The sequence below is a fragment of the Pocillopora damicornis genome, chromosome 2, assembly GCF_964200805.1.
Source record: "Pocillopora damicornis chromosome 2, jaPocDami1.2, whole genome shotgun sequence".
NCBI lineage: Eukaryota > Metazoa > Cnidaria > Anthozoa > Scleractinia > Pocilloporidae > Pocillopora > Pocillopora damicornis.
The window spans coordinates 31,170,745-31,191,748 of NC_142671.1; the positions used below are offsets into that span (position 1 = coordinate 31,170,745).

General features: G+C 37.9%; 2 protein-coding genes and 1 long non-coding RNA gene across 3 annotated transcripts in view; 1 reads left to right on the top strand and 2 right to left on the bottom strand.

The window, feature by feature from the left end:
* On the top strand, positions 1-6,716 carry LOC113674076 (cation channel sperm-associated auxiliary subunit beta). The gene is made up of 5 exons (XM_027190543.2): positions 1-680; positions 1,217-1,461; positions 1,931-2,248; positions 2,753-2,890; positions 3,701-6,716. Exons 1-5 carry the CDS (start codon positions 35-37, stop codon positions 5,960-5,962), a joined length of 3,609 nt encoding a protein of 1,202 aa, XP_027046344.2. The 5' UTR covers positions 1-34; the 3' UTR covers positions 5,963-6,716.
* LOC149050833 (uncharacterized) overlaps positions 1,207-21,004 on the bottom strand; it is a 27,349-nt gene continuing 7,551 nt past the window's right edge. Inside the window, exons 3-5 of the long non-coding RNA XR_016184438.1 lie at positions 10,121-10,189; positions 3,992-4,064; positions 1,207-1,316 (exon numbers count right to left, since the gene is read on the bottom strand). This is a non-coding gene — a long non-coding RNA (uncharacterized LOC149050833). The remainder of the gene's footprint in view (positions 1,317-3,991; positions 4,065-10,120; positions 10,190-21,004) is intronic.
* LOC113674077 (uncharacterized) lies at positions 17,593-20,125 on the bottom strand. The gene is made up of 2 exons (XM_027190544.2): positions 19,090-20,125; positions 17,593-18,659 (listed from the first exon to the last, which is right to left on the bottom strand). Exons 1-2 carry the CDS (start codon positions 19,781-19,783, stop codon positions 18,253-18,255), a joined length of 1,101 nt encoding a protein of 366 aa, XP_027046345.2. The 5' UTR covers positions 19,784-20,125; the 3' UTR covers positions 17,593-18,252.

Here is a 21,004-nt window from a genome sequence, read left to right on the forward strand (position 1 = left end):
GAAGCGGTAAATTGCGTGGCACTTAGAAGGCAAAATGTTCGTCAATTCGAGTTTCTTTCTTTTAACACTTCATTTTGTGATAATATCGCTCCAGAAACTGCACAGCAATGCGTTTATCGACTTTGGTGAAAGGGGAATTGTGGAAGCCGTCGTATTTGCAGAATTCGCATCTCAATTTAGAGAGCCGTATAATCTGCTTTATTTCAAGTCTGCATTTCTTGTGGTTCACTGTCAGTTGAGAAATCGCAGCAGCGATACTCAAAACTCGCGTAATGTGTTAGTCAATCAGTATTCCTCTCAAGGTATGACTCCAATTGTCACTATCATCACTTTAAGCTGGTCAAAATCTTACTTCTTCGACCAACTTGTCCAAGGCGAAGACTCTTACTGGACGATGAATATTTCAAAGCAAGAACTATCGGAGCATTACCATGAAGAAAGCCACGGGAGAATTCCGTGGCAGTTCAAAATAGAACTTGGGCAAGACCTCAATTTGTTTGAATCCTGGGGAACTCTTGTGTTACCAGATTTTGACCCAATTCTTTCCGTTCAATTCGGAGACTATATGTCAGACCTGAACGCAATTCCAGCTGTGGAAGATGTCGTTGTATGGCAGCATCCATGTACTCCGGGAGTCGCTGTTTTGGTTCCTGTGTTTGAGGTGAAAGAGTCTTTCACAGGTAATTGGAAGGGAAAATTAAATGTGACCTTTATTTTTGCTTTGAATACTCCAAAAAAAAGTCTGAAACTAAGCTAAAATATGATTAAAAAGAAATGAGGAAAGAATTTTTATGTGAATGTCATAATGCAAAGTTAGAAACCCATGTTCCTGCAACTAAACGTTGACCGCCAACGTTTGAATTTCCCCTCTGTACTACTAATTTTCTTGGTGTTGTAATGAGGAGTATAAATGTACTTCATACGAAAAGAAATTATATTCACATTTAAAGCAAGAACAGCTGAAAAGCAGATGGCGAAAGTTCAACTTTTGTCTTTTGCATGGAAAACACGGTTCAGCGAAAAACTTCCACGTGGTCTTGAATAGCGAGAAAATTATATTTTCACTCTTTTAACTGTGCGTCTATATGTAGTGTATTCAGCTAAATCGAACGAAAAGTAGCAATCAAAATCAGCAATTAAATAATGGAATTCTACTTTACCCAATGAAAGTTTGACTAGATCTATAAATTACAGAGATCTTTCACTGTCTCTACAGGATGCTACATGGCTGTAACCCATGGAAGTTTCGCATCAAACACCACACATTGGTATGATCTCCTTCACCGCTCATCTGGCAAACCAGATAACTACTCTATCTGCAAAGAAAGTTCGTTTACCAGTTGTGAAAAACTGTCAATTTTGGACTTAGCTGTGTTTAACAACCACATTTTGCTTGTAACCTCAAAAGGTGTGTTAAGGTCGGAATCGATCGATGAAGCCTCAGGACTTAACATAAGAAAGGTACGGTTGCCTTATCAAAGGCTCGTATTGACAGTATTAGAGGGTAGCTTAAGTCATAGAATGATTAGTGCTTTTTATATCAATTTTTATTCAACACTTTCAAATTTTTTGTTAAAGTGATTTAAAAATAAAAGTTGCCAAGGGGTGGGAATAACTTTCATGATACTACAAGGTAAGAAAAATTAATGATTTGGAAACGCGTTTCCAGCGAACGACGTACTTAACATTTGATTTCGCTTTTTTTCTGATCCTTAAGTAGGTCTAACGGAATAAAAAGTATCTATGTAATGAAGGGTAGATCAGGGGCTCTTTTCTGCCGCTTGAGGTTACGCTATACGTCATGTTTAGACTACTATTTCTTTTCAAGATTTTGAGAGGGATGGTCTCAACTTTAATCTTTTGTAATAATCAACTATTACCAATGATTGAGTCAACTGTAAACTTTATGATACTTTCCTTAACTCTAAAGCTCAAGTTTCAAAGAGTACCCAATATACATCCGATAATCGAGCAAGCGTTCAAAGATGGGACAGTGGAACGTGACAGAATCAAGTTGCATCATACAGTTCACTGTGATAGACACGAGATATTGATCAAAGAGCACGCGGTACATTTGGTTTATACGCCGGCTAGCGGGGAATATTCTATTCTTCTAACAAGCAAACCTCCCTTCAATATATGGTCTCCTATAAAGCTTCCTGACCAAATGAAGTCCTTCACTGTGCTTGGTGTCGCTTGGGACATTCAAAGAACTACAGTGGTTTTGCTTGTGAAGGACCCTTTTAAGGTAAAGGCTTTGAGGGTCTGCAGGAGGGATATTCTGAAATTCTAAATTATAGCTTGCAATATCTGTAAATGTATTTGAATGTTTTTCAACAACAATTTATTGTTGTTGCTGGTTTTTTTTTTGGTTTTTTTTTTAATAATAAGTAGTGTAAGGAATGATATATTCAAAAACGTTATTTTTAACACGAAGTAATACCTGGTAAAAAGCACAAGCCCATTGAACATTTCGATTTAATTTTAAAAAAGTCACAAAGTCTGAAACGTCATTTAAAAAACCAGCTTTTAACTGTAAATCACAGGTCAAGATGACGGAAATGTGCAAAGAGGAATAATACTTGCTAATTTGTCTGAGCCCTGTAAACTATTGCAGCTGTTTAAATTAGCTAACGGTCATATGATATGTTCTTATTTCACAGCCTCAACAATCCCTGTTATTACGAACTTTGTGATTGACAGGGTTCGATTGATTTTTCCAATGTGTATATCGTTTTCAATGTGTTCACAGGTACAATGTTTGGTCGCAGTACTTCATCTACAGACATTCCGACTTATGCAGCCCATTTTTCGATTCCCAAATCATGCCAAATTTAAAAGGATTAATATGCATGTTCACACTCATGTTATTTTCGTCTATGGATCCCAGGTAAGACATCAAAGTTTAAAAAAACACGAATCGGCCGTGGGAAGTAAAGAGGCATCTACTAGTCTATAAAAATTCGTAATTTTTTGCGAGAGAGTACTCAGTATTTTCTTGGTAAATGTTATAGCTGCCATCATTGGCTTTTACGGCAGCGGAAGGCTGAGGAGAGAAAGACATGTGTACCTTTTCCCGCCCCTTCCCCCACCGTCCACTCCAAACCCAAATCAAACATGACAGGTCGAATAAACGATCGCGAGCTTGCAACGTTAACTCGCCCTAATAAGACACCTGCACTGCAGGCTAGGCAGCCTGAGCCTTTGTTTTAAATTGGAAGTATAAGATGATAGGTCGCTGTTGCAGCAGATGGAGAAAAAAATTAATCTAATAACCTTTGTCATTCTTATGTTCATCTTTCGGTAACAGGGTTATGTTATAGCTTTAATGATGGGCCTATATGTAGAGGGGTTATAGAAGAAAGGTCTAAGTTGGAATGATCTTGCTATCATACCAACAAAAAGCTTATTTCTTACCCTTTCCCTTAAATTTAAACTTATCAAGGCCAATAGTAAGCTCATGTAATGTAACATAATATTGCAATTTTTTGTATAATTGTTATGCAAATAAGAATAAGAATTTTAAAAAAATGTAATATAGGGTCATTCAAATTTAACTGATTTAATGACCCATTTATGGGCCAAGGTAAATGAGAAGCTTAGAAAGCTCTCTTGCGACTCGTTTCATTGTACCTCTGTAGTGTGATCAGAAATTTATTTCATAAAAAACGATTTATGAACTTAGTTTGGGATCCTCTAGGTGTGGTTATCTCTAGACGGAGGAAACTCGTTTAATAAGATGCTGGATACACAGCTCCGAGGTGATTCTGTATCGTCAATTTTTACCAATGCCCTGGGAGATGCATTTGCATTGGTTACAAGTCTTGGTGCTGTGTACAGTGGCTGGTCAGGTATTCCGCGAGTCAGTCGCATTGAGCCACCTGCATCCTTTACCGAGTGCTCCCTTAAGCTGCCTTATTTTCAGCATGATAAGTTGGTCAACATAATTTGCGTGCAGAACGTATCAAGTGAGCTGAAATTCAGTACTTACAGTATTGATCTAGCTTCACAAATCAAAGCAGACATGATTTTCCTTCACAGGCCTCTTCTTGTTCATTTTGTATCTGAAAGAAAAGTGGAATTTTTAGCCTTTTGCGGAGATGCCTTTTTCTCAGATCAGATTGGTTGTTCTGACTCGTTTCAGCAATCTGATGTTGGACGCGTAGTGCGAACAAAAAATGGGGGCTCAGCATTGATAACTGAGGTGTACGACAGCAAACTCACGAGCGAGTTTAGTGCGCTTGTCACTGCTCTTGTTATTAAACCATTCGGTCTTGTTGACAGATCAGACTCTCCAGCACTCCATTACACTCTTCAATTAAACATTACAGGTTCACATGCTGAATTGCACCTGCAGAACTCAGGAAACGATTCGGGCTGGCAAGGGGCAGACATCGGTAAGACGGTTCTTCTGTTCAATGGGATAAGTCTGATTCTGACGGCGTGCAAAAGTCTTTCATCCGCTACTGGAAGGTTACCAATGTCATGGGATGATACTGGAATTTACACTGAATTTTTTGAAGAAGGAATGTGGTACCTCATGGATTTTCGTCCTTTTAAGGGCTTTCGTCCGCTAAGCACTCCAGTTCTTCAAGTGCGCCAAACGGATCTTAATCATGCCATAGCAGAGCTGTTAAATAATGATCAGTTCTCATTTTCAAGTGATTTTGTCGGGCATGTCTTAAAATATGACCACAAGTGGGGCTTGATTACCTCTGTCAGTGATGCCTCAGTCGATATCAAGAGCCCGGGTGACTTGGAGCCGGGTAACTATACCAATAACTGGGGTGTTTACAAAGCGCAAGTCAGTAATAATTCGTACATCCCTTATATTCCAAAGCCTCAATTTCATGGTTGGTGGTTGGCAGAAGACGAGTGTCGACATTTCCTTTTCGAAGAGCCGCCCAGTAAGATAGAACTCTACCATTTGGACTCTGGCGAAAGTCTTAACTTTACCCTCCGCGTAATATTCAAAGGAGAAGTATATAAAAATCCCACGAAACCTTTAGTGAGGCTGTTTATTGGAAAACCTTCCCTGTTTTATGTGAAGTCATCTTATCGATACCAAAACATGAATCACACTCTCCAAGTCACTTTGACAAAAAGACCTTTTATCGTTGGAATATCGTCAGTCTCTGTTAGATTAGAACAAACTGTTTCTCTGATATGCAAGGAGGCATCTTATACCGTACACGGGGGCTGTCCACCGGATAAAAAGCTACGTTTCTTGTATCCTACATCATTTTCTCTTGATGCATTTTTAGATTCGGAAATAACTGATTCCAAAGGCATAGTGAGGAACATAAAAGTACCTTTCAACTACAGAACTCCTTCTTCACGAGGCAAAGCAATACCAATGTCGGAAAATACTTACAACGTGGACCCACAAAAACCACTTTACAAAACCACGTATGCTATCACTAGAAACACACTTCGATATAAACAATGTAGAGGAAAAAAAATTCGCTCTGATTGTGGATGTTCGAGGCAAATGAGAGGGTCTTCTCTTGTTGAGCATTCGGACTGCATCGATACTGTCTACCGCGTTATGTTCAGTGAAAAATTAATTCTACGCTTTGTGGTGTTAGAAGAGCATAAGGAAGAAGAACCTCTACGTTTCCCATTTTATCTTGAAGAATTGAATCAAAGGAAAGATTTCATGGTACTTTCCCCGAGTGATCTCACTTTTGTTGGAATATCACCGCCAGTGTTAGAACAGAGTCTTAACAGTTCGATACAGTTTGAAGGCTCGGGCTTGTATCATTTTCGTGCTCGAGTTGTACAAGAGAATTACACTTTCGGTATCTTGACAGATGAATTTGTGGTTTTTGTCGTCGATACTCCTTTGCCTTTTCCTGTGAATGACGTTGTAAGAGCCTGCACGGGAATGGGATTTGCAAGTTTGTTATTTATTGTTTATATGAAACACTTTCATGGGAAGAAGAAGATGAAGAATGATTAGTATCAGAGTTCCCTGCTCCTGAGCTTGAGCTGTCAGAGCAAATGGTATAAATAGAAGACTAGTAGAACGCTCTTTGTTTTTGAGAAAGCATGATTCCTAATGATGAGACCGGTTATTCATTTGTGCGTCCTTTCTCGAGATTTTCCAGTGCAAACTTTTCCAGAGACCCAAGCACGGGTGGACGTAATTTTATATACCGTTACTGAGAAGGAAACGTTACAAAAAGACAGGGTATGACGATAACTGTCCCCTCATCGCACCCAACAAGCTGCCGGGGTCTGTAAAACGATGATTTGGTTGCGCTAATGTGGCTTACTCTCAACATTGAAAAGGTTCCCAATAAGGCTGACTTAAAAATCATTATCCGCCATTATTCCACAATTATCACTGTTTTTCTTTGCAAAGAGTCTCTGTAAAAGAAACTAACTTTCCTGAAAGATCAGCACTTCCTCTGTAAATCAAATTTTATTTTAGATTTCAAGTGTAACACTGATTCTTTCTGATTGAACATTTCAATTGCAATTGAAATGATCTCCGATTATCGCAGAGCATGTGCAATTCTTGCATTGGCATCAATTAACACCATTTTTTCTCTCTCTCTCTCTCCCTCTCTCTCTCTCTCTCCCTCTCTCTCTCTCTCTCTCTTTTCACTCTCAACTATGATGCCTTACTCAGTATATCCACCGTCAAAATCTTGGAAGCACAAGAAGGATTTACTTCCATAAAAATCAGTAAAACGGGCCCAGTCTTAGCATTTGTGTTTTTCACTACTGAATATACACAGGCGTTCTTATTGTTGTCTCTGTAAGGTACAAGTAATCATACTCGGTTTGATTTAACAAGCTAACCTGACTTAACCTTGCCGCTTAATAACGTTAAGAAGTCTGAACAGACCTCCCAAACAATTAATTTCAGTTGTAAAGTGCTGAAATATGTAATATGCCCAAAAACATGGAAAATTCCATAGGTTACTTATTTGAAACGCACTTGCAGATACTGGAAGTTTTCTGATGATATTTTTACCACCAAAGCAAGTGGATGTTTACTTTTATCGTTCAAGGTTTCTTAATTCACACATTTGTTTATTTCCCAAAGGATCCAATATTTGCATGCAATTAAAATACTTTGACTTGTCGCACTAGTTGAAATTGTAAACTGCCAATTTATTGCTCTTAAAGCATCACTCGATTTATTGTTTTACCTGGCAGAAGCTCAGATCAGAAAAGCTTGCCTGTTAAAAACCTGGTGAACACGCTTTATTAGGAAGATAATTTCTCACTTATTTTTTAAAATAACGCAGTCAATCGACTATACATCGTAAGATAACTCTCACTGATGTAAGATCTTCTTAAAACTGAGTAATGACCGCATCCAAGCAAGGTGACAGCTATAATAACCATAAATAAGTGAGAAAAATTCTTTAACCCTTTCAAAGTAAATGTATTTGTAATCTGGTCATCTGAATGATTAATGAAAGTACAAGAACATGTACGATAATAAGAAAGTGAAGTAATCTTAGGATAATAAGCTTTGTACATTTTATGTAAAAAAACACCTTTATTCTCTTTGTGTACCGAAGCTAATTGTCTTGTGTACAAAATTCAATAGCTGAGGTATGTTAGCGGCTGCTAAACAAATAATTCCTTAGCCAATAATCATCTGAACGCAAACGTTTTGACTGACTACGTCTGATTTGTTATGATTACCTCCTGCAAGAGTGACAGTAATATAACAAGTGACTATTCATTCGGTATTTTAAGCGTCAGGGTAGCTAAAGTCTGCGGCTAACTCAGTATGGAACAAAAAACGTTTGGCCGTGTGTCTGCAAAACAATCGCTGTTGACAAAAAGGGTGGATTTGTCATACGGTATTACTAAGAAGGAAAGCAAGAAGAAATCCATATTATTAAGAGGTGGTGAGAGTGATACGAGGCAAGTTTGGAACGAGACTATAGGAAGACTTCGCAGAACCAGCGCCCAGGCAGAGTTGCCACCAATGAAAGATGCACTACCAAAGTTGACTGTGAAAGCAAGGGCACGCACACTTTCATTACGAGGAGGAGAAAAGAGCAGTGAAATGCATGCAAAGCAGTGGAACACAAGTTACACAAAAAACAACAAAATCTGCGAAAACCAATCTAATGTTCGTGCTCTTGTCAGTGCTAAAATAGATGACACACAAAAAAGACCTTTATCTGCCCTGACAAGCAGCAACAATTCTGTTACAACATGCTGTTTGGGAATAAAGGATGATAATAGTATCTTAGATTCCAGAAAACTTGTTGGCCGCAAATGTTTGACCCAAGAAGCGTTGATATGCCATGAACTAGGACTCGCAGAGATGGATGAGGACTCCGCTGATAAGAAAAAGGACATGATTGTTCGTTGGTTGAACTCAGAAGCATTGAGTAGTAGTAATTGGGAAGAACTGGAAAAGCTTCGTTCTTTCCCTCAGCTTTGATAGACAAACATCAGATCAGAAATTTAAGAGTATGGCGTTGGTGGAATTATTAAGTGTTGATGCGTTTTTCAGGGTTGCCCAATGTTTTTTAATTACCTAGTGTTAAACTATTGAAATTCACATATTATAACCCTGTCGAGTTTGTTTGTTTATGATGTAACAATAAAGAATTTGAAAAGGCTTCGATTACGTAACATTTCTTTTGAAACTTAAAGTCCGTCTTGGAGAACTCACATATAGTAGCCTTAAAACTGTTTACCTTCTTAATAACCGAAAGATGCTTTACGGTGAGCTTTTTCTTGTGATCTCTGCTCTAAGTGCGAAGTAGTGGAATTTGCCGTTATGAGCTCAATTCAGCTATAGAAGAAGCATTGACCTTTGAACTTATGTAATGAGGACCATAAATTAAATGGGGAGGTTGAATGTGCATAGTATCTTTCTTAGCGAGGTTCTTTCCGGCGCCTTATCTAGATTTGACCGAATTGAGGCACCCCCCCTCCCCGTAACCGATTGTCAAGCTGACCAACAAAACTCCTTGGTATCATCAATGTGATATCCGAGGACATCATCCGAGTGATATTCCTCAATTTCAAACCTTATGCTCACAACGATAAGTGTTCGCTTCAAATTCAATTCAAGAGAAAGCGTTAAGTGGTTCAAAAGGAAGGGACTTGACATGTGTTTGTGCATGAAATCATACCAGAAAACACTGAAAAGTGAACATCCCATAAGTTTAAAAAACTATTTGAAGGATAAAAAACTCAACGGCCTCCATTTGGCGCGAAAATATGCTTGTTTGTTAACACTTTAAGGACGTGTTTACTCGATTAGGGAGTTGGACGCACGTTCGCCACCAATATTCAAGCAAACTTCTACTTGAAACCTGTCATGTTCATTATCTGGTTGGCGCTTCTCATGGTCGTGAAAATAGAATTATTCTTTGATGTGATTTTTCAGTTTCAGTTTTCGCAGCCGCTAGCTTGGAAAGTGAGGCAAGTGCTATTTCTAAACGAAGTTTCTCTACTAACCAAACCTCTATTACTTTCGAAAAATAAAACTAATAACAACTTTTTTTCAAAGGACGTTCAACTGTGGGTTCTTTTGTCTTCCGGAGTTGAGTAGTGACATGGACTTTGAAAAATTCACGTACTTAACTCTCTGAAAGTTCCAATTTACTAATTTTCGAATAAAGTTTAACATTAGTTGCGGTTACACTCGCCCTCTGCCCGAGGTAACCCTGTGGGTAATTGCCTTGGGTTGGGATCGGTTTGGTTTCCGGTCAAGTTTAATCTTCCGGTTACATTGCAAATAATTACCCGAGCTCAACTTTTGACCTGGCAGTGTTTGGCGGGAAATTTAATTCATCCTGGAGATCGCAAACCGCGAAACGTATGGTTTGCTTTCGGTCGTTCTTCTGCTTCTTATACGGCAATACCCGGTTGATTTAGCGATCCAAAACTTCGTGTTAAGAAGAATGCGGAGAAGGCGTCTGCGATTACGATTTTCACAATCTCTTCAGATGCTGTATGCTCTTTCATTATGCCGACAAATTTAATTTGACCTATCACTCGTCGATGAAACGAATAATCCCTGGTGTTATAACATTCTGTAGGTGTCACGTATCTCATTTCTTTCGTTGTTATCATTATTTATTTATTACAATTTAATGGAAATCAACAAAATAAAATAATTACCTACCTATAACAAAGGAAATGCCATAAGGATGGTCTGTAAAAGAGTCCAAGACCCCATCCTCAGACAGACCACCTAACGAAATATATAGTTTAAAAATATAATTTATATAATTAATTAAAATCTGATATAAAAATTCTAAAATATATGAATATGAGTTTTTGGTAATTCGACCAGTTTAGTTGGTATTCATTAAGAAGTTCCTAAAGCCACGCTTAAAACTTGAAATACTAGACAACGATCTAATTGAAAATGGGAGTGAATTCGACATATCATCAATAAGAGTTAAGAAAACTAAACTTAAAAGTGTTTGCACGGGCATAAGTCTTCTTTAAAGTAAGTCCATCTTTCTCTCTCAAAGGGTGCCTAGCAGTATCAGAGTAAAGTTGTAAAGCTGAAGAGATGTCAGTGTCAACATAGCCATTCAAAACTTTATAAAAAAAATAACGCATTGAAAAGAAATCGTCTATGGTCCAAGGACAGAAATTAAGCCTAGAGTTGCGAGTATCATTGTCATCTTCACTTTCTAAAATAGACTTCGTAGCTCGACGTTGCACTCAATTTATTTTGTTCCTTAATTTTGCCACTGAAAATTTTTAAAATAAAGCGTGGATATCGATAGTCAACGCTGAAAAATATCTATTCCGCACAAAAAACATAAAATCCCCCCAAAAAATTAATTTCCCATTTTATTTTCCCATTCCTCATTCTCCATTCTCCATTCTCCATTCTCCATTCCTCATTCCCGCGCTCAGTAACATCCTTATGAATATTATTATTACTAACAAGGAGACGAATTATAAAAATTCGAGAGAGTGATTTTTATTTAAATAATATGTCGGCTGGAATGGTGTAGTTTTAATGTTTTTATTTTATTTTATTTTATTTTATTTTATTTCATTATATAGAGACATTACGGGTCTAGTTATTTTATTTGTCGCTCTTTTTTATTTATACGCAGCATTTTATCCTTTAATTTTTTTTAAAGTCAGAATTTTAAGGAATTAAAACAAAGATGTCATCTTTCAGTTTTTTTAAATTGTATTGTGTAAAAAATGTCTTATTTAGAGGTAGGATTTGAATTTTAATAAAAATTATCATTGTTATTTTAATTTAAAAAAATTATCATTATCTTTATTAATATTATAATCGTTAATGTTCTTATTCGTATTGTCTGAAGTTTGATACTTCGGCGAGTCATCAGGCGAGCCATTTCGATTGGCATTGGAACGCTTATTTGTGCGATGACCTTTTTTCCGGTTTGCGCTCAGGAACTCGGCACAAATTGAAACCGCAAATTTGATTCTTTTATTTTCTTGACGTTGTCTTCATTCATTAATTCCTGATGTTCCACTCCGCATTGTCACACCCCTACGTGGCTCAAACATTAACTTCCCTCTTCATCATTTCATTACTGGTTGATATTTTGCGAGTTTTAAACGCACACTTTAAGAAAGCCAGCAATATCTCATTTTTGAAGAGAAGCATAAGAGTTTAGGGCTGAAAGAAGGTAAAGAAAATAAAAATTGAATAAAAACTATAAATAGATCAAAGTAAAACTAGGGAAACTTATTTGATTACTTTCAGCGAAAAGGTCAATTGAAGAATTTTTCTGTTGTTTGCGGTTTCTTTTTTTTCTTAAGAAACGATAGAACACGTATCACTATGACCACAGTCTGAGAGGTCGGGAAAACGGTAAGCTTGTTACACTTTGGTTACATAGGTAAGAAACCAGGAGTTCGACGCTCCTTCAACTAGATGATATCATGGACTAAAAATTCTCCTCACCCTGTGCCAAGAAACTGACTCATTTCAAGCAACTAAGTTTATAGCTACTCACTCAAATTAGATGTTTGTCCTTAGCAGGGAAGGCCCTTGGGATACTACCTATTTATACTCTTGGTTGAAAGGTTATTATAATATTTATCTATTTCGCTTGTTTGGATTGGCCGGAGGGGATACTCAGAGTCATTTTGTCTGGATCTACAAGAATGTTATCTTAAAGTAGGCTAACCCGTATTGTTAAAAATACCCCTGAAGGGTTATTCTTTACTGCAAAAGGAACATTTAGTCCCGTGCTGCAAAGTTTACTCATTCCGCTTACTTAACCAGCCCTTAGGAAATTCCCAGAGCTCTTTCAGCTGAATTTGCAAAATCTTTATCCTCGGGTTCAAAAAAACATCGCACTTAAGAAGTCTGAAAGCTTATTTAAAGCTTTTCAGATCGGATGGAGAGTCCCGGATTTACAGGTCACGTGATTTTGTCGATAAATAATTCAAAATAAAGAATGTTCGCCAAGTGATGTTCAGATATTAAATTGTTTGAATTTGACCTCAGCCCACAACTAAATCACTCTACCAGACTTTTCTCGGAGGAGAAGCCGAACCACAACTAAGCTGAATAAACCAGTTAATCAGTTCGGCCTTTCGAGTAAAAAAGTTTGGAACACTTTCTCCCCAGACCGTGCTAAAACCAACATTCAAACTGAGCGTAATCTTTTCATTTAAACGTTGTAAAAATCTGTGTTTGTTTATTATTTTTTGGTGATTGAGAATGAGAATTTAACCACCTATTTATAGAGAATAGTGATAGTCAGAGTGTGCTCTTTTATATTCACAAATGCAATATCCCATTTCAGTGGCGGTTTTGTGCCTGAGCAACTTTTTAAAATGTCGGTCAAAAGTCACTATGTATTGCGCAAGAACAACCTTGATAATTGCGTATCAAAGAGCCCTAGATCTGATAAGCTTATTATCAGACAAGTAGTCTGTATAGAAAAAGAAAAAAGAATTCTTAACTAGTCAAAACACACTTCACTTTTGTTTTAATACCCAATGAAAAATGTCTGTTTCAAGGCGTGACGGGTTTAACGTGTGACTATTAATAAAAAAAGTTGATATTTGCCTCTGTTATGGATCTTCCAAGTTTACTGCACTGAAGAACAACTTCTGGTTGTGTTTATCTGTATAAAGTCAGCACTTTTGATGCTGTTAAAAAAACATTCTTGCTAACGTTAATAAGGTACTATTTTATTGAAATCTCAGCAAATAAAATCAACTTGAATTTACCAAAACGCGTCGTCAGTTATTTGGACTAATCGGACTTTGAACGCCATGCCTGGTAGACTCTATATTTCAGATATATTTAGAAAATGCTGAATAGTTCTGTTACACAAGTGAGAAAGTTAGATTTAAATTGATAATTTCAGCAAGCAAACAGTAGACACACAGGTTGTCACGCTTTTAAGGATGCTATTCTTGTGAAAGTATTCAACAACCACTAATAAAATTACTGAAAATAGAAACTCTTATCTAGAACAGACGGGTTTATCTATTCATTTTTCTGCCGATAGTGATTGCTTGAATTTTTTTTTCTTTAATAAAAAAATTGCTTTTAAATAAAACTATACAGTGGTTGTTTCCACTCCAGTTATGTCAAGTGTCAAGTATACCAGCGACAACTGGCGAAAATGACAGACAAGCAGTATTTTCACCTTCAAAATAAATGCTTCGATCACACGAATCTAAACAGAAAAAAATGCCGGCTTTGTGCTCTACCATGATGTGGCATATTTCTCTGATATCGATTGCCTAATGGACCTTGATCTACAACACTGGAGTAATGAGAATCGGTACTGGGTCCATTAGCTCAAGAGGCTTCAAGTCCAGACACAATATCGATTTTGATATTGACATTTTTTTCGTCGCGTGTGGGGTTGGCTAACTTACAGGCTATCTGCTTAACGAGCACAGCCACAGTGAAAATGATCATTTGCCGGACAAAGAAGAAACATCTGATTAAAGTGTGTCTGGACCGAAAGACAGGGCATCTATTTTGTGAGAGATGATTCCGTGACTACTCTTATACCGTTCTTCACTTGTTCCTAACCTCGATAAGGACGCCTTCAGGCGATTGAAACCAAGGAGCTAAAAATATCATCACAGTGAAACCACCACACGGGTTGCAGAGCAACATGAATCATCCGTTGCCATACAAAACAAAACTGGTCATTGGCTGGTCAATGACATAAGATGACAAACTTTTGCAAAATTGAAAGGATCCCAAACAATCGAAAAAAATTCAGCAAGAAATGAAAATGGGTGAAAAACGTTTGCGTGAGAAGTAATTTGCTGTTATGACGCACATCCTTGAAGCTCTCATTCATCCATGCAACACTGTCTCGTTGGCAAATCCGTCGAAATATCGCCCCCGCTTATACTTGTATTTGAAAACTTTCCACAGGCGTTAATCACGCTACACGTTCATCATACCCTTAAATAGCATCAGAACGTCACTGTGTTTAACTATGTACATCACTTTTTTGCATCACCGTTCTGTTATATTTGATGTGTATTCCTTGACGTTAAGGACCGGATTTCAAGTTCTTTTAACTTAAGTGTAAAAGTTTGATTACAAACGGATGTGCGCTCGAGTACCCGAGACAGTTTCTCATGCAAATAAGGTCAGCACACGTGTATAGCCAGGGGCAAAATTTTTAAAATGATTTTGAAATTTATGGTTTTAAACTTCCTGCCGTAATATCCGGGAGAAACCAAAAGAGTCAACTCGGTTTTTATTTTGGATTCTTTTACAGCCAATTAGCTCTATTCATGCACAGGGCTTTTGTTATCCTTTTCCTCTCCAAGATTTCTCTTTGAATGCTCTGAAAAAAAAAGTACTGTCGAGAATCATCTTTATCCAATAATTAACGCGTCGAAACAGGTACAACCTTGCCGTTTCTATCGCGTTCTCATGGGCTTCTAGCAATTCTAAGACAAAGCACTCCACTCGCTTCTTTTGGTCATTTACATGGCAGGGTTGGCTTCTTGCATAAAATTAAAAAACCGATTGCAGGGGAGAAGGAGGCAGAACAGCCACATAAGTTTGGAATTTACGTTCACTCACGGTTTAGTATGAATATGCGTTATTTTGTCTCGCACCGCCAGAGTAGACAAGGTTTTATAAGTCTTTGATTGTTTGAAAAGACTAGTTTTGTTGTGGAACCATTAGTAAACAATGAATGTTTTAACACGGTAAACATATCATCAGTTAACGAAAGTGGTTTACCTATCGGGCTGAGGTCACCGGGGAATAAAGCACTTTTTTTACATTTGTGGAGAGCTGAGATTGCATTTTGGACAAATGCCAAAGCTTATATTCGAGACAGCACTAATACTGCTTGGCGCTAGCTTTCTTTGCTGTTATGCACTGATAACCCTGTATTTGTGCTTAACCTACGCCATCTTGGCGCTTAAGGATTTTTTATTCCACTTGCCACCGTGAATCACAATGATACCAATATCAAGCGTTGTTTTACATAGAGCAGGAGTGATGCAAACAATTGATGGCAGGTCGGTCAGCGGCGAAGAATGCGAGGCACGAGTGATGTCTCGTAATGAGAAATCTGTACTTTCTTCCACCTAATTGTGAATTTTGCAAACTCGACTCTTTTTTTGTTTCCAATCGGGAATGACAGAACTTTATACTGAACTCGTGGGCTTTGGGTTCCAACAGCAATATTGCGACACTGATAATTGTTTATCGAATACTTAGCAGAAGCATGGCAACATAAGCTAGGTAAACCTTGGAATATAAACCCCATCGAGGTATTAGTTTTGCTGTTTGAATGATTCCAGTTTCTTCAGAAGAAACTATTGACCAAAGATCTATTCTTGAATATAGAAAGACATTCTCTTCTCCATAATTTTATTTGAGCATAATGCAAATGAGTTTCGCAGTTCCTTTATAAATTGTTTAAAGGAAGACTACAACACGACTATAGTGCCTTCCATTATTTTGTCTTGATGGACATTGCTCGAATTAAATGCCTCCAGCAATTGAAGTCGTAAAATAATAAATTTGGGCTAAATGACTATATTTCCAAAAACAGATTCATAAAGTGATTCTAAAATGATTGTTTGTTGTTTGCTTCACCTGCCCTGCTCCGCACATGTATCTTTAAATGCTATAAACTGAAATAAAACATTATCAACTCCTAAAACACGTGCAAGTAATGGAATATATGTTTTTATTATAACTTCATCTATGGTCCAAAAACAAGAAGAAAACGATCTGGAAACTATTTAGGTTTCTAATTCATTCAGTAGAAACTTGGTGAAATATTTGGCTAATTGTTGAGTGAGAGATTTTCTCTTAGCCCAGCTAAATACTTGCGTAATGTAAGAGAGAACTTTGATTGAACTCTTTCTATTCATCCAAACTCATTTTCGGATAATTTTAATTCTTCTGTATGCCTTCTTTTGATTTTTCAGCAGATATAATCGACACAAAACGCAAGTGCTTCCTTGTGAGTTTGTTCTTCTTTACACCGTGAGTTTTGTTAAAATAAAAAGCACAGGGCAATTAAAGAGATTTGAAAAGCCTCAGTGCTCGCCTCAAATACTACTGCTAGCCAACTGTATGTACAAAGCACGGAAGAGGTGCGGCCTGTTAATGGTTAAATTTAAAGCCTTTAAATCGAAACACGGGGATTTATACAGAAGCAGCTTGCACTGTTATTCACACGCCAAACATTACCTCGTTTTACGCGGCCCTAAGTGATAAGTTCCGGTGGCGAATTTCTCGCGTCTTTTATGCTTTTATCGAATAATGTGCTACGTCCGAGTGCTGCGCGATTTAAACGAAGCTAGTATTAATAGAGGAAGAAAAAACTCCTCCTGGACCTTTGATCAGGTGTTAAATGCTGAAAAAAGGCGGGAATCTCATCGTGGAACGACTATTTACTAGAAAGCATAGCAAAAAGTAAACATAAAAAGATAAAATTAAGAAATAATAAGACATTTTATTTGGAGCTTCGGGTTCAGCGTGCCAATTTTTTTGTCCAATGCGCTTTTCACTGAGCAAGAAGGACGCAAAAGGTTCAAGCAAGGTCCTAATCCCACGATACTCGAGACATTTCAATGAGTTCGATTGTTAACGCGCTGCTTGGACTTCGAAGCTTTTAGCATTGGTTTGTCCCGTTGTTCAGTCTTTTGTTTTATTATCTGTTATTTTCTCACCTATTGTTAGAACCTTTCACGTTTGCCCCAGTTTCACGCCTCCCTTTTACGAGCTTTTCAAAAGGACCTAAGTAGTCCAAATTTGCACTTTTGTTTGATGTCGATTCCAGTTCAATCTAGTGGCATTGATTAGCAGAAACTCGGGTGAACACACTTTGAACATAACGAACTATATCAAATTATAAATTCCCTGAGGTAAAAAATTAAACTATAAATCGCATTGAGTGAATTGGTAATTCGCGAAATAGCTGCTATCGTGGTGATGGGAGGTGGGGAACAATCACTAAGCTGTAATTTTATTGTCGTTTTGTCAACCACGGAATGTAAATTTTCTTTCTGCCTCGGGGAAAAAGCGGAAAATTGAACTCGAACCACCAGTGTTGAGAGCTTGTTCAGGATCTCCTTGACGTAAATATTAGTTCGGTTCTTGTTGTCTCAACTCTAATTGCTCGACAAATATTGACAGAGAAAATTTTATTGAGTCTTTACACAAAATACACAAATAGAGGGATTGTTTCGAACGACACAAACTTAGCAGAAATGTGTAACGTTAAGAAATTAAATACAAGTATTGGTCTTTTAAAGCAATTTGAAACCTATCTGATGTAAATAACGGCGTTTACTTCAACTCGTGGGTTCTTGCCCGCTGAAATATTTCTGGCATAAATAAAAGTCTCTTCGAAGTTTTGAAAACGTTATTTCCAAATTGTGAGTGCGTTATGGAAATACAGTTTAGCGGACATGATATTTACAGCTCCTTTCGTTTTATAATTTTTGTTTGTATGTACAGTGGAACGTGGTCTATGTTTCGTGACCCAGCGTCGCCTTCAAAAGAGAGCAACGATTCACTTCCGAACTAACTTGCTAATGAGAGACTAGTCAGCTTTATACACTGAATATTCATTCATTTCTTGCTAAATACATTATTGAAAATCAACTTATCATAACTGCATCTTTAATAAAATCTCTCTTTTATGACCAAGAAAAAAATTCTCTTTATCCTTACGTTAGAAATGTTTCTTTAAAATGTTAAATAAGAATGCGATCGGACGAATGTTGACTGAGAAGGATTTCAGTCGTAAATTATAAACGAATTGCTGAACGCGCATGGCTAAGTTCTCAACTCTGGTGGCCTCGATAGCCTGCCAAACAGCTTGGAACAGTAGCGTTGTCCAAGGATGTTTGTGAGTTTATGGATGTTGTACTCAAGGGCTGTGATACTGGGTTAGGAATGTGAAGGTCTTGAACTGTAGCCGCGCTTGTATTTTGAGAACCCGTGCCAGGTTTTGAGCTTTTACTCATTGCTTGAGAGTTGCATTTTTTCCATTTCATGCGCCGGTTTTGAAACCAAATTTTGACTTGCCTTTCAGTGAGGTTTAATTGAGAAGCCATTTCAGCTCTCCTCTCCTTGGTAAGAAAATGGTTAAAATGGAATTCTTTCTCTAGTTCCAGCAACTGCTTTCGAGTGTAAGCTGTCCTTTTGCGTTTTCCCTCGGAAGCTCCTCTACTGTTCCAAGCAACGTTTCCTGTAAGAAAACAACAAACCGTAAAGAATTAAAAAAACTTACTAGGAAACTACCATACAAGCCTTCACGAAAATTGTACACAATCTTCACGTTAAATCACAGTTAAATGCTGACTAATGGCGATCGCTTATTAAGTACAGTTTTATGGCGCGTCAAGTATCGTCAGCAGTTAAATATCATGGCGTTAGGAGCCTGTAAATATGGTCCGTGCGGTCACAGTGCGTCGTTCGAGGACAAATTTTCAACAATTAGTCAAACTAATGCCAAATTAATGCTTGTAAACCGCATAAGTTGTTTGTTATGTGATAAACATTTCACAGAGTCAGAACTCAACGCAGCGTTAGAACTGTAGCGAAGAGAACTAGTATGGCTTGTGCGAGCGGACGAACGAGCGTGTCTACCTCGTAAGAGGAAGTTTTGATGTACTAACCTGCCGCAGTCGAGTTATGCCACCAATTTTCCGCAGAAGAAGTGCTTTTCAACCAAGCGTATTGGTGGAAGGAGCAGTTCTGACCTGCTTCTTGAGGCGAGTAGTAACCTTGATGATCAATCGGAATTGTGCTCCCATTTTGCCCTGAAATCGGTGCGTTCGGGTACGTGGATGGCTCCGCGGTATATCCATTCACTTGACCGAGGCTTCCCTGAGGCATGGGTGACATAAAACTCGGTAGCGGCGATTGATTATAATAATTTGGTGACTGCATTCGGCAGGGAGTGTAAGGAAAATCTAACTGTTGAGCATGAGAGCCCGTGTCTTTTCCCGGTAAGTTACTGCCAAAGTAGGAATAATTTTGCGACTGCATCGCTCCGGTTGTCATCGTTGCGCGTACGGAAAGATAAGCCGCAGAGACGAGTGCGCCGAGGGTATTTATAAATTTGTTTTTTGTATTATAAATAATGTAGAACGCCAGACAAGCGTGACGTATGTCACCTGGGCTGAAACGTCTTGTAAACGCATTATTAAGTATTGAAAAGGCCTTAATTAACGTAAAAGGCTCAATACTGTACCTTGTGTGTGAATGGGCGGTTTTAGGAAATTTGAGTGCCAGATCGAAGGAAGTATAGAATATAGCTAGGCCAGGCGCAGAATCATAAAAAGAGAAAAGAAATTGAGCTCGTCGCATGTTTTGTGGATTTGATACAAAAAATTCGAAGGAAGATTTTTCGACCGCTTTTGAATGGTCATAGAACGTAGTAACTAGAAATTAAAAAATTGAGATTTCTTTATTATTATTTGTCGCCTTTTATATGTATTGCAAACCATCAACCTGTGTTATCAGGTCTCAGTTGACTAGTGTTCGTATCGATTGCTCTGTAAGTTAATGAAAAGAGCGCGAAATGGGGACTGCGGAAACTCATCTTTTGATTGACCTTGGTCTTGAGGTTTTCAACGCAAACTTTGTATTTCGGTATAGTTTTACCAATACCGAGTAAACAATCTCTTGTTAATAAAATCTTGCTGAGATTTTAAATTGTTTAGCGACCGGGGCGTTTTGTTCGCGAACGAGTACTTCCTGCGCTTAACATCTGTCCCGAGTAAACATTGATAAAGTTCGGAGCGTTTTATATCCTTTGCTTGCGGGCTTTCCGGAAACACCGAACGCCTTGTTATCAAACGAAGCGCACAACTTCCACTAAGTTAAGTCGATTGAGAGCGCGTACACGATTTTCGGAACCATTTTCATAAACAAACTTTTCTCTGATTGCAAACGTTTCAACGAACATAACCGGTTTAAGACCTCTAATACTCTTTAGAAGGGGATCGAATTATGTTCTAAAACTGCTGGCGAATTTAGCATTCGATAAATTACTCGAGATAAGAATCGCAACCAGCTGTATGTTTAGGCAAGGATTGGCGGCGATAAAAGCGAACTCGTAAAACCTAGTTTCGCCATGCGTTAATCAACGTCCACTTGTCGAGTTCAACGTAATTTTGCTGTGATTTGTTCGGAGGTGTTAACAAAGGCCTCCCTTTCCATATGAGAATAAAAGCGCCTAACAATGAAGCCTATATTAGACTAATGAAAATCCTTTGCTGAATAAGAAGTGAAAACAAGATGGAAATGTAACCTTGACAGTAAGAAGAAAAGCTAAGACCATTCAGTTCGTGATTTAACACTGAATACATCCATTTAGCTCTTTGCCGGAACACCAAATGACCCATCCTGATTTTACATCAACGCGAAATTTTAATTGATTTTAACGAAATGACGATAGCACTCTACTAACTGCCTCAAACATTAAAATCAAGGAACTCTGTGTTGCCATTCTGTCATTCATTTTCTACTCAAGAAAGCCATCCGGTAAATAAACAGTTGAAAGGTTTACAGATTTATGTGTCATGT